Source organism: Nymphaea colorata, chromosome 6, assembly GCF_008831285.2.
Source record: "Nymphaea colorata isolate Beijing-Zhang1983 chromosome 6, ASM883128v2, whole genome shotgun sequence".
Taxonomy (NCBI): Eukaryota; Viridiplantae; Streptophyta; class Magnoliopsida; order Nymphaeales; family Nymphaeaceae; genus Nymphaea; species Nymphaea colorata.
Genome location: NC_045143.1, coordinates 5201470 through 5215369, shown reverse-complemented (window position 1 = coordinate 5215369; position 13900 = coordinate 5201470). Strand labels below are relative to the sequence as shown.

General features: G+C 36.7%; 1 protein-coding gene across 2 annotated transcripts; it reads right to left on the bottom strand.

The window, feature by feature from the left end:
- Positions 1–702: 702 nt before the first annotated feature.
- Positions 703–8404, bottom strand: LOC116256901 (uncharacterized). Of its 2 annotated transcripts, none has more exons than XM_031633444.2 (14): positions 7778–8404; positions 7566–7677; positions 7312–7464; positions 5430–5534; positions 5204–5287; positions 4982–5097; positions 3902–4003; positions 3609–3722; positions 3478–3534; positions 3220–3286; positions 3029–3082; positions 1843–1917; positions 1457–1492; positions 703–1370 (listed from the first exon to the last, which is right to left on the bottom strand). In XM_031633444.2, exons 1-14 carry the CDS (start codon positions 7801–7803, stop codon positions 1281–1283), a joined length of 1191 nt encoding a protein of 396 aa, XP_031489304.1. In that variant the 5' UTR covers positions 7804–8404; the 3' UTR covers positions 703–1280. The 2 variants fall into 2 exon arrangements, with proteins under 2 accessions (XP_031489304.1, XP_031489305.1); XM_031633445.2 differs by having other exon boundaries at positions 7784–8403.
- Positions 8405–13900: the final 5496 nt, after the last annotated feature.

Genomic DNA, 13900 nt, shown 5'->3' with positions numbered 1-13900 from the left:
ACTACAAGTGTTATTTAATAGGTGTAGCACTAAAACGCGTTTGCCTTCTACTCGTTTTTCTCGCCCTTGGTGGTTCTATTGTAGACCAAACAGATCGCTGCAGTATGCTCTCTAGGTGCACGGTATGCTCTGCTACCAGAATTTGGTGTTAAAAGTTTTGCCAGAACTTATCCCTAAGTTCGTAGTAATATGAGACGCATCGGGTAAATTGCTTACTAATCGCTAGCTTATCAACTAAGAACCCTAGGGGGAAGCTTCTCGGCATCATACTTGGCTGGAGGTTCCCGAAAAGCATTTTCATCGGAGCCAAAACAAGATGAAACCGTGTTTTCCAAGCCATGGTTTCATCTAATGAAGTAAAAAAAAAAAGGGTCACTGCAGGAAGCTATTGAATGTCAGTGGGCCTCGCTCCAAAGGCATGGCTTTTTGCACGATTAAGCTTTAAAATTCTCAAACTTTTAAATGTCAATGAGCCTACTCCAAATTCAAGGCTTTTCCACAGTTAAGCGTTAAATTATTAACTGCAAACATAACTGTTTCTTTTTTTTATCACGAAACAAGGAATCCACCAGGATGAAGCCGTCTAATACTTGCTCAATCCAAATTTCCATATCATCACATAATCTGGCAGAAACATTTGGAATTTGATAGAAATGTTCTGTTTTCAAATTTATCAATGGGAGAAGATAGATAACCTTCAAGTGCAACAAAAAGTACAGTATGTATTAATGAGGAGGAAACAACTATGTACATCACTCACGGTTTGTGAGAAAATAACCATCAAATGGAAAGTTATGAAGGATGCTTCTCTTCTAAAATAATAATCCGGGATCAGCTTCTGCATGTTGCTTTCCTCTTTCACTGATGGTGATCACTTTCGTGCCCACAGAATCAGAAAAAGAACAATATATAAGCAGAAACTATGCTAAGGTCTAGTTTGACTTCATGATTGCCGCCCTTGCCAACTGTAAAAAAAGGCCAATAATGGTTGTGCAAGAGCTTCACTTCCTTACCACGAACCTCTCCAGCTATGTTGAATACCAACCAATAAAATTAGTCAATCAACAAAACCAGAAATTATGCTGCAGAAAGCTAGTTGACCAAGGTCCACAACGTGCAAGAGGACAGGGAGATAGCCAAGCAAAAAGGGACTAGAAACTTCTAAGAATATACATATAATAAATAGAAGAATCAAGGAATTGAAGGGGAAACTTCTAGATATCCCAAGAAAGCTAGGGCTGTGCGAAGAGTAGAAGATAGAAGAACTGCATCGACTGGTGCTACTGAACAGAGCTGCTATGAAATTCCTTTTCAGCCTCCTCCATACGAATCCGAAATTCTGTCCACTCTTCTTTGCACCTAGCTCGCACCTGAAAGTATGACTAAAGATGTTGATTCACCATTTATAAAGAGGCCTATCAGACCCATATGATATACACTAAAATTCAAGTCCTACCCCTTCCCAAGGTTGCCTTCCATCTTTGCCTTCACCCTGCAATGTAGTCAAACATTAAATACAAGAACAGTCAACCAACTGAAACACATCCACATGATCACTCTCTTTCTCTCTACAATGTATATATATATATATATATATATAGATCCTATGTCCTAAATGTCTCTTTATGTCAGCACATCAGACACCCTCTACCTTTTCATAGTAAGACATGTAGGGTTATAGTATGAACCATTCTATATATATATATATACATATATAGAAACACACACACACTGTGAGATATACCATAGCAAACACAAACAAGTAAAACCAACTCATATTGCAGGTCACAAAGAAATCTGCATGTGACACGAAATTGAGTTTGGACAGAACAGATGGTATACCTGATCACCAAGTGAAGGGAGTACCATGTGAATGATCCACTGGGCATCAACAACACCAATCTTTTCATGTGCTGGCTGAATCACAGAAGAAGATTATAAATCATCGCACACATTGTCTCCATAATGCAACATAAAGAACATCCAACTAGACTTTAGGAGGAAGGCAGGCATAGTACAAGTTATCGATCTATAAAACATGCTGGATAAGGTCAATAAGAGATGCACACAATTCAGATACGAGCGAGATTAAGATTGATTTAAATAATCCAGAGTCCGGAACATGAACATGGTTCTTTTGGAGATGCATCCAGGTCAGAAATGAGTAAGACTAAGATTGATTCATATAATCCAGAATATGAAACATGGTTCTTGATTTGGAAGTATTTCTGACTCATCTAACCTTGATATGCCAACTCCCAATTCAAAACAACTTTATTGGGTTTTTGATCAGCTGAAAATGATAGTTGAAGATTTCACAAACGAAGACTCGAAACCATGCCGAAGTCCATTGTATACCAGCTGAAATTGCTGATTAAGCTACTTGCACATGCAGAATCCTTTTCATGGATAAAGCCCTTTGTGGTCCAGTTTTGGATGTTGGCTAGAATTGAGATGCTGCAACACATTGTCCATGACTAAACAGTTGGGGTTAGCATGGTAAGGATAGTGGTTCAATGCATCATTTTCATGGTTCTGTCCATAACCATGTTGGTGTATTCACAAAAGTAACCCCAATCAAGTCATGATGGAGATCATCTCAGATCAGATAGCATTAACCCATCACACCAGAATCATGGGAAGGAGCTCTTAGTAATTGGTAATTACAATTATCATGGAGCTCCTGTGGAGATGACAATCACATGCTCTTGGAGAATGGCTTGGCACAGAACTTCAATAGCATTTGACAAAGTCACAAAAGTAACCCCAATCAAGTCATGATGAGGATCATCTCAGATCAGGCAGATAGCATCGATTCATGACACCAGAATCATGGCAAGGACATCCCAGTAATTGGTAATTACAAATTTACAATTATCATGCAGCTCCTGTCCACATGACAGTCACATGCACTTGGAGAATGGCTTGGGGCAGAACTTCAATAGTGTTTGAGCTACTCTGCAAGCACTAAATTACTGACTTGCAGCAGGGGATATTAATACTAGCATTTCAAAAGTCTAGGTTTTACCTCAACACATCTCTGCAGGGCAAGATCCAAACCCCACCCATGAACCAAGTCATTCTGCAACAGGAGAAAGAACATCTTCTAACACCATAGGCATAATGAAAAAAATCTTGAGACAATGAGAAAAAGAGTAATAGGACTGCCAGACACATAGTGGCTTCATGATCATTGCATCAAATGATTACTCAACGTACCTGAATCATGTGCCAAACACAGCGCCATGCATTCATTGAAAAAACAGGGGCCATTATCTCAACAAATCTGCCATATTGCGTTTTCGCCAATAATCTTTCTTTCATCAGAATTCCATAAAAAAAATAGATTTTACCATCTAAAGACAATGACATAGCATAGAAAGCAAATATGCATTGCTTTAGAAGCAGCAATATTTCTTGTTGTATCAAGTAGACAAGTTCGAATAACAGTTCGAATAACAGAGTTACGATATTTACCCAGCACAAGGTGGCAGATGTGGATCTCGGCACCAGCCTGGTCTTTCTTGTGTTTCTCTGTAGCATGCACAAAATATTATTGAAAAATAGACATGATGTTTCAGACAGGGAAAGATCTTCAATGTTCGTACTTGTGGATTTCAACATCAGTTCTCCTCCTGGTCAACAACCATGTTAAGGCATTGTTTTCCTCCAATGCTGGCTGTGATATTTCCAGACCATATTTTCTCACAAGCTTCAGATACCTGTTCATGTAATTGCATATTACTATGATAATATGGAAATGCCAATTTGATCATTATATGCATAAAAGATGGATGTTCGCCATCATAAGTTCAATTAAGAGGTACATTAGAATCAACCTATTAAATCTTCAGAACTAACAACATATAAAACAGGAAGTCATATGCAAGAAGCAACTTACTCCTCTGCATTAAAATGTTCCACTCCCAAATCTTCATCCCAAATGAATATGTAATCATATGCAGCAAGTATATCTGGGTGAAGGAAACGTTTGGCAAACCACCTAAAAGATACAGCGGTATAAATTATAAACAATCTTGATTGTGTGTAAATTGAAAAAAAGACCAATTAAAAAGAGTATGAATGAAAAAAAGGGAATTTCATTATCTGAATGCCTCACATACAAGATGACATCTAACAGCTAATGCAAATAAAATAAAATGTTATCCTCTAAAATAAGCCCTTTTACATGCAAATTTGGCAAAATAATTAACAGAGGAGGACAACACTCAAAAAAAGTGCAAGGTTACTGTTTCAGCTATTTTCTTAAGCGACTAAGTAACAAATGTTGAATCAACGAAGGTTGTATGCATTAATGTACTTCTACTGTCAAACTGTACATAACGACATAAAACAGTTGTTCAAGGTCTCCATAAGTCAATGTGTTGTGCCATATCTTTAATGACATGACGAAGAAGTGAAATTGGATAGAGGACCACCAAATTTAGTCCGTTAATTTAAGATCATGACTTCATCCACAAGCTGCTCTATCTGTGGTTTGACAATATATGGCCTACTGGTTTTAAAACTGATTTTTTTTAAACTACTTGCTTATGCACCTATCAAAGGGAGATCTTTATATGGTTCCTGGAACCACAAAAAATTTTAAAGAAGGAAAATCAGTCAAAGACACGTAGGTGCCTATGGAGGATGCACGCGCACATTACAGCTTGATATGAAAGTCTCTACATGAAGGATGCTTCTAAAGTTTATAAACAGGCACTGCAATTTGTTAGGTGCATAACTAATTTGGCATGTCATAACAAATTGATCAGACGATTAAACTAGGAAATGAATTACAAGGACTGATGGAAAAGTCCTTTTCTAATTATAGTGGGCATCTTTTATCTTAAATTATAACATCTTAGAAAGAGAAACAAAAAGAACACTTGAATCTTCATCACCATACAAAATGAAAGATACAGTCGGAAAAGGAACTAGACAGTTATAAGTAAAATCCAGAGGAAGTAATGTTCCTTACCACTTCGCTTGTTTTCTTGCACTAACATGAATGGCCCTCTTTGACCATTCAAACTGGTCCCATTCACTGGTTTTTCCATCATAATGGAACAAAAGAAAGGAGAAGTTTTCTGAAAACTGAAAATACAGAACAGTAACACCATAAAGCACTATATAAAAAGCAACATAATGCAAAGAACAGTGACAGTCAAAAGTGATATTTTGATAGTGAAAGGAAGTTCACCTTTGACACTACAGCATCAATGACATCCTTTTGACGATAACCAACAGTCAGTACCAACAGGTATTTTGGCTTCAAAACCAAGTCCTAAAAGATGTCTCAAAGGCAAAACAAACAATAAGAAAATGAAAGAACAAGATAACTGCCTCTACAGGCACAAAAAGCAATGTTTATGCCCTTTCTGGCATAACTTCTTTTGAACTGCCAAAATGATACTCAATGTTTGTACCTCACTAGGATTGCCCCATAGTCTGCGGAGGTAAAGATCTGAGCTAGCATTAATGATGCCTGGAGGCAGCAACTCAGCTCCACGTGGATTTGTGGGCACATAAATCTGTATTAAAACAATAGGAGTGTAGATTTTTAAAGAATGTAGAGTTTAAGAAAGTACAGCTAAAAGCCTAAAACACAACAAGGGAATCAAATGCATGTGTGAAACTGACATCATAGTACACCGCTTACAGAGGTCTATGAAAGCTAGTAGCAAGTCATGGCAATGACAGGATGGAATAATGAATAGGTATTCTTAGAACTACACAAGTTGCTTTATAATTTCATGAACTTTTTATATAAACCTTATTCTTTATATTCCTCATCTGTCAAAAACCACATAATATCTGTCATGTTTACAACTTCATCAAATGTATTATTAGCTTGAGAAGCATGAGAAACACAACCACCAGTAACCAAGCCAGCAAATTATTGATGAGACTATCGGGTCTGAAAATGGTTCTCTTGAGATTTGCATCCATCATGTTGTCAGCGAAAGTTTTACTCAGTGCATGCTAGAGTAGATTTCTCACATTGTGGTGAAAGGAAGTGAAGCAAGAAGAGACATCCTTCAAATACTTGGTTCCTGTCCAGTTAGCTTTCTACATAACCAAGCAGACCTTACAAGAATGTGATGCCACTGGTCTGCCTGGCAATCTAGTTTCAATCTTGGATGAATACATAGGAATCTTGATGCACCACGATGAATGCCACAGTGCATCTGCCTGCATTGAGGTAAGGCACCACTCTGTTGTGCCAGAAAACTGTTCTAGCGTGCCAACTTAGTTCCCTCATCAAGCCAGTTGATTGATGTCTAGCTTCCCAACTCATAGGCAGCTCATTTTCCCCCAGATCAATAAAGAAGGGAGTAGTCACTTGATGTCTATAAGCCAGGGACTCTCCTCCCCTAAATTCCTTGTTAAACATTTGAGTATGGGATCCATCTTTATTCTGAGATTGAGCCCCCTTGCTAACGGTATGATTGCATATTCTATGAATGTTAAAGTCATTATTTTTAATAAAGACTCTTTCTGTCCAAGATAGTCTACAGCAACTCCTTGTTTTGTTTTTCTTCCCTAATCGAGGATGTTGTGGGGCCAATCAAGAACCGATAATTGTATCCAACCAGTGAAATATATCATGTACTATAACATAACACTGGGTTCTTTGAAAGTAAAACCATAGAATGTGCAATACAGTTTCGATTTCTCCCAAACGTAAATAGAATTTAGCCGCCTTGTGTGCCTCTTTTGTTGTGTCAGTTTAGAGTGATTATCTATGAATATTTCCCAAATTAAGTACCAGTTTCTCCTCCATCCAAGAGTTGGCAAATACATCCAACAAATGGTGAGATATCTCATCCTATTTCCACCTAAAAACTATGGTATCTTTGGAAGGGATAAACCCAAACAATGTGCAATGTGGTTTCATCCTTTGCTGTAATATAAGTAACAGAGACTCATCAAGTGATTTCCCTTTTCCTTCGTGTTAGACTGAAGACCAAATTTTGTTCATAAAGCCGTAAAAAGGCTTCTGCAGGTGTTCAAAACTAAAGTCTGCACGCTTAGGGGCTCTCTCCACTTCAGGAGGACTAACAAATTAAGCATAGACACGATTTTGAATTCCTCGACGCACCACCATCTGAATAAATTCTCTTTTTCATTTAACTCTCCTGCACCTAACACCATTATCGTCTTCAACCGCTTCAAAAGTTCGTAATATATCATACATAATATTTATGACAAGTAATTCTCAAGCAAAAGCCAGCACCATAAACGCTCAAAAAGATAGCTCATATAAAAATGTACATACAGAAAAGCCCAAAGATGGATAATAGTTACCCTGGAATTGTTTGCTAAGTTTACCGAAGGGGTGGCGTTGGAGACGTTGGCAGATGGTGTCTGACGCAAATTCAATTTCCTGTGCAACAAAGAATTGAGTCTCTCGAGGTACCGATTATGCTCTGCGTTCTGCCTAATATTCAACAAATCAACCTGCCCATCATCCAAAATAAAAAGAAAAAGAAAATTAGAACACCACCCAGATGAAACAGGATCTTAGCTCTCTTTCGTAGAGAGATGGAGGAAGAGGCCACCTTAAGCAAAGAAGTGCTTGGTAGAGAAGCCCCAACGAAGTAACCAACAACAATACCAACAAGTGTAGTCAGAATCAGCCTGAATGATTCATTTGATTTCCTGTGTGGCGGACTGCATCCTCAATTGACACAGAGAGAGACACAGATAGATTCAGCCATATCATATCAACATGGAACAAATACCAAAAGAACTTAATAAAAAGTTTGTTAACCTCAACCTCCTCATAATGCCTGCCATCGTCAAGCTTTCATGTCGAATATCAGATTGATAGAAACTCGTTGGTGGAGATATTAAACTACGTGCACGTGCCTTTGGTTTGCTCAGAGAAACCGAACTACCCACAACCGGAAAGGCCTTCTTCCGGTCGGCCCCCACCAAGAGGGTTTCTGCTCCCTCTAACTATACATATCTGGAAACCAAAAAAAACCGTGCAATCCGATACATACAGCACTCAAAACCCCCAACCATAACGTGCAAACCGCTACATTTCGCACGCAAAGCTTCGTCACCATTCAAATACCAACAGAATATCTGCAAAAAGACTCTCGCTCTCTCTCTCTCATGAGAAAAGTATTCCGACCTTAACGCCTCGGTGTTGAATTCCTGATTGGTGTCCCACCAAAATTGATTGGTATTCGATTAAAATAATCGTTATGGCGAACCAAACGAGGCCAATTTATAGATCCTGGTGGAGATTGTTGAGATCCTAGAATCTTTATTATTCTTTTCTCATGCATGGCATTAGCATCTATCTCATCAAACGCGATCCTTTCGGTCCCACTGTCAGCAAAATGTATCGGAAACTGCTCTCAATTTCTCAATTCCTTTCTTGGCAATATGGCTTCAAGATTCTCCCCTTACCCCAAACATCTGGGCTAAAGAAAAGGAGAACTGCTATCCGAAATCGATGATTCTATGGTGGTTTCACTTTACACTTTATATGGCAAACTATACCGAGCAAAGAACACATACAGATTGACTTAAGATATGCCAAGTTCGAGAAAGATTATTTTCTAGATAGAAGATCTAAAGGAGTTCGTGGAATGATTGGAGCTCTAAACGTGGTGCACATAGCCCAATAGAGCACGAACGTTAAACTTTTAATATAATGAAATGTAGTAAGTTCGACGACCTTGTAAGATTGAAGCAGACCAAGCAGTTATTCTTTATAATCGGTTCACCAATGTTGAGATTTTTAAGAAGATCCTTAAAGCCAAGCTGACCGATCCCAATGATACAGGAGCCCATATGTCTCATTTTTTGGTGGATATAGTATGTGAATCGGGTCAGTTTAGGCCCGATTATGCTATTTTTTTAATAAAATAATAAATTTCTATTTTTCTAACTTTTAAAGGCGATGATTCAGGCCGTTATTGGTCAGCACACCCTTTTTGCTGCGCGATTGAACGGACAATGTGGCCCACAAATTTTCAAGCGCACTCGAAACTTTGGCACATTATCAAAATCATGACTAAACTTTTCTACTTCCAATTGAAATTCTCATATATTGATTTAAGTTAGTGAAAAATTATTCTTTTACCTTCCAACAACATGAGAAAATACTTAATTTTTCAATACATGTAGGGCACGTTTGAATGACACCCTCAAAAGGCTTGACTTTGTGAGAACCAGGTTTTCTTGTATAAGTTTTTAATATTAATGAAAATAAAATTCTCCTAACTATGTTTCATACTAATATAAATTAGTAATTTGTATATAGCTAGACATAAATCAACAACATTATTTGATTACTTAAAGAGACCAATGACATTGGGATGAAAATGCAAATTGGGTATGCCATGATTAATTATATAATCTAATCATATTCAAAATAATGGAGGTTTTTATTTGTTTTATTTCATTACCCAACTTCAGTTATTGATAGCTTAAAGGTTCAATTCGACTAAACTTTTATTTTTGCTTCGAGTGCAAGACCTAACTATGTCTTTATTCACGTCAAATTTCAAGTGTATTTTAAAAATTCCCCCCATAAAAAAGTGGGTCTAGTAAATTTATGCTGAATTCGCAATCACTATTTATTTTTCAAGATAAAGAGCTGAGAAAGAGAATTATTTTGTCACTATACATAAACCACTCTTAATTTGTTTGATTTTAAAGCAAGAATAGACTAACTACATATTGTTTGTTAAGAAGAAAATACAACAAAATAACTTGAAAAACAAACACAGAGTTGAAACTTGATCCAGAATTTTCAACTTCGACACCTTTCCATAGTTTACTGTTATCAAATGTCACCGCTGTTGGTGGTACAACCTATTAGTTTGAATGGTAGATGACATGAGTGCAAGAGACTAAACTTTTTTGAGATGGTCTTCGAGCCTCAGACTTAGACTTAAGGATAATCTGAACATATTAGACTTAGACTTAAGGATAATCTGATCATATTAGACTTAGACTTAAGGATAATCTGATCATATTCGAATTAGATGTACCCTTTATCATATTTGATGTATTAGATGTTCATATATTTGGGTTTAAGTTCATATGCAAATAAAAATGAAGAAAAGTTTGTATTATATGTGAATCTAATCTTAAGTTTACCCTCCAAGTATGATCTAAATCTGTCTTTTATTTTCACATATGAATCTAAGTTTTAGAAACACAACCAAGTCTGAATTGCTCAAGAACCGACTTTCAAGATGTAGGGATATAGGACATAAAACATTCACTTGAAATTAAATGTGAATTTGAATCTAAATCTACTTGGATATTTATTTAAATCCGAATTTGATTGGACGTCAATTTTTAATTTCAAATCCAATCTAATTTCTTAATCAGAATGGACGTCCAAAATTCACATTTAAGGTCGCTTTGCTATTCTACACTACCATGATCGAATCAAACACCCAAAAGAAGCTTTGACAGATCTCAAATCACCCTTGACAGTTTTGGGTCCAACTCAAAAAAAAAAAAAAAAGCCAAGAATCAGAACAATCAACCATTTAACAATCACAATTATAGGCCCTTTAAGATTTTGCATAATTTCTCAAAGTGAACCATTACCATTCATCTCTCACACGCGCTCACATGTGTGGAACGTCAGGTATGAGTGTTGAACTGTGTTCTTATATCACTATAACAACCCAACTCATTCCCACATCGGGTTCAAGCCTTTAGTTCGACGAATTTCAACCTGCCTCATAAGAGCTTTAGTTTCAATCCTAAAAAGGCTAAGGACCAAGACAACAACCACTCAACAACCCTCTTTATAAGCAATTGAAGATCTCTTGGACTTTTCAAAGTGAGTCTTCACACTGTTTTGGCCCTGATGCAGGAGCGAACTCCATCTCACTTGAAGGAGGCTACAAAGAAGAATCCATGTTTAGCATGTTATTAGCGGATAATTTTTGGGTATTTGCTTTTGTTCAGACCTTTGAATGTATCATGAATCCGAATCATATGTAACTGGACTTGGAAAATCCAAATCTCATGCACATGGATCCAAATGGAAGGCCCGACCTCTTCCCTCTCTATAGGGATCCAAATGGAAAATCCAAGTCATGTTGAAGTCGTGAAATCAAGTTTTACTAAGTTTTTTTTTTTTAGTTCAACAGATTGCTTGCTGCATCCTCTTGTCATTTCGTTTCACTCTTTATATTTATCTCCGGCCATCCAGCCATTCTTCGATCACAGCCACATGATACAAATACATTGTTTGATTAAATACACTATCAGGCAGGAACGGAGTCAAGATTTTCTTTAGGGGCAGGCCGACAGTCCAACTTCTAAATCCGAGTAAGACCAAACTGAATTCAAATCCAAAAAATACATTACGTAATTAAAAATTATTATTTTTTCAATATATTTTTTTTTTCATTAGTCGGAGTGGTGCCAAGCGGCCGCCCCTACTATCAAGTACAAACTGTATGATGTGAGAGGGTGGAACAAGATTAAAGATACTTATAATATATATATATATATATATATATATATATATATATATAAAAAGAGAGGGGAAGACTTCTACGCTGAATTTCATTCCATTCTGCCGGCTGTAGAAGAATTCAATTTCAGGGTCTCAATGTCGCAGATGCGATCCAAGAAAACTTCTTGGACAAATTTAATGCAGTCGCTATCGACGGAAGATAATGACTTAGGGTAACCCACCGGGTCAATAGACTCAATCCGTCGTTTTCAAATTATATATGACATATACAAATTAAAATTTATAAAGATTTTATCGGGCATTCTAGTTTTTTTCTAAAACAATGCACTCCTTATTCTTTTATAAAATATGGGAGATCTTTCAAAGGTTGACGTGTGAGGCATATGGCACGCACCTCTGTCCAATCAATCCGCACTATACATTGCATCAGATCAAAAGGTGATTAAATGCATTCATCAATGCATTCCGTGAAAGGTAGGGCTGTTAGAAAATGAACTCCACAACCTAAACGAGTGGAGCTCAGTTAATTGGGCTCAACTTGGTTAAACTCGATGAAAATATATAAAATATGTCTCATAAAATTATAAAAAAAAGGTAGATTGCTCAAATGGATATACATGTAACAGGTTTCATATTTAAGTCTATATGATGTCTTTTTTTAAAAAAAATAAATCTTTTTAATGAAATACTTGACTCGGTTCAAACCAATCTTCGGCTCAAGCTTAAACGAGCTGAATCGAGCCGAGTTTAAATTTTAAGAACTCAAGCCAAGTCGAACTCAAGCTAATGAAATAGAACTTGACTCGAGCTTGAATGGAGTTCGAGTTCCTTTCAAGACAAACAACGCGAGTTCAAGTTGGCTCAACTCGGCTCAAACTCTTGAAAGGTTAGAGTTGGAAAACTTTTCTTTAAAACAAATACTATGAAATAACCATATTATTAGTCAGGGGCCGAAGCAAGGAGGGGCCCATATGTTATTTGGCTCCACCTCAATTTTTTCTTTAAAAAAATTTCACATGTAAATTTAAAAAAAATTTATTCGTCCTATATAAAAATTTTGAAAAAAAAATGATATTTCAATTCGTATCAAAATTTAAAAACTCTAATTTCACCCTCTTCAGGAAACTATGCCCCTGATTAGTCTTATATCAACCCCAAAATAGAGCCTACATATCTATTTTTTTTTTTCTGCCGCAGATAAGGAATCGAATATGGGGGTTTCAAACAAGTAAAGGATAAACTGGATTATTCCTTCATAATATCGGGAAGAACAGGTTATATATTTCAAAGCCAACGTAGATATAACATGAGAAAACTCGTTGATCAACGTTTTTTTAGCGTTATTTTCACCTCAAATATTCAGAAAACCACATTGTCATGGGAGATAAATATATCGACAAAAAAAAAAATGGAACTAATAATTAATATGAATGAGATCCTGGAGACAAGTGTCATGGTGAGAGGGCAACTGCGCCATTTGAAGTGGACTGACTGCTTGACCTTCACTTTCTTCCTCATATCAACATCAATGGTCTAATAGTTCACCTCCATTGACTTGGCTCCGTTCTTCGTTGCCTGCTCACCTATAACCAACAGTCTAACACATTAAATTGTCTTTGTCTTTTTTATGTGGTGTTCTACTGCTCTCCTGGGGAGCCCTCAATTATGTACTAACTTCTCAGCTTTGAGCTCCCTAGAAATATCTCCAAACCCACCCTTTCCTAGGCTTATGGTCTTTATTACAAAGAACTTCCACCAAAAAATAGGGGCGAAACTAGGATTTTTTTTCAGTAACGAGCCAAATGGGGGCTGAGTTTTTTTTTTCAATTTTTATATTATATTTTTGTTTCTTTCATTTGGTTCCGGTGGGGCCATGGTTAGGTTTCGGGTCTTTATTAAAAAGAACTTCCACCAAGAAATAGAGGCGAAACTAAGATTTTTTTTTTTTCAGGAACGAACCAAATGGGGGCTGAGTTTTTTTTTTTCAATTTTTATATTATATTTTTGTTTCTTTCATTTGGTTCGGATGGAGCCATGGCCTAGGCCCCCCACCATGCATATAACTAGTTTTATTGTGGCGGTTTACATTTGAGGGCAGAAATACTCTTCTTTGGTAATTTGGTTTCTACTTTGGTGATTTGGTTGAGTTAACATGGAAAACAGTTCTGTCATCACTTTTATGATAAGGGCATTTTGGTAATTTTTGTGCATTAACATAGGAAGCAATCGTGTTTTGGTTTTTATTAGAAAGGTATTTTGATAATTTTAACTTTTTTCACCATGGATCATCTCCAAGCGAGCGTTTGATATGCTCGGAAGCATTTTAAAAAATTAGAATTATTAAACAAACAAGGTATTTTGTGTTTGGAATTAAGAAACTAAACCTGGAATTTTGATTTCATTTCATGAGGACAAGTATGGAGCCAA

Bases quoted from the DNA above. Each gene is read 5' to 3' on its own strand.
- LOC116256901 (XM_031633444.2), bottom strand. From the start codon at position 7,803: ATGGCAGGCATTATGAGGAGGTTGAG. The intron at 5,535-7,311 runs GTAACTATTATC...GTTTTAATACAG, and splicing joins ACTTAGCAAACAATTCCAGG to ATTTATGTGCCCACAAATCC. The intron at 3,287-3,477 runs GTAAATATCGTA...GCAATATGGCAG, and splicing joins CATCTGCCACCTTGTGCTGG to ATTTGTTGAGATAATGGCCC.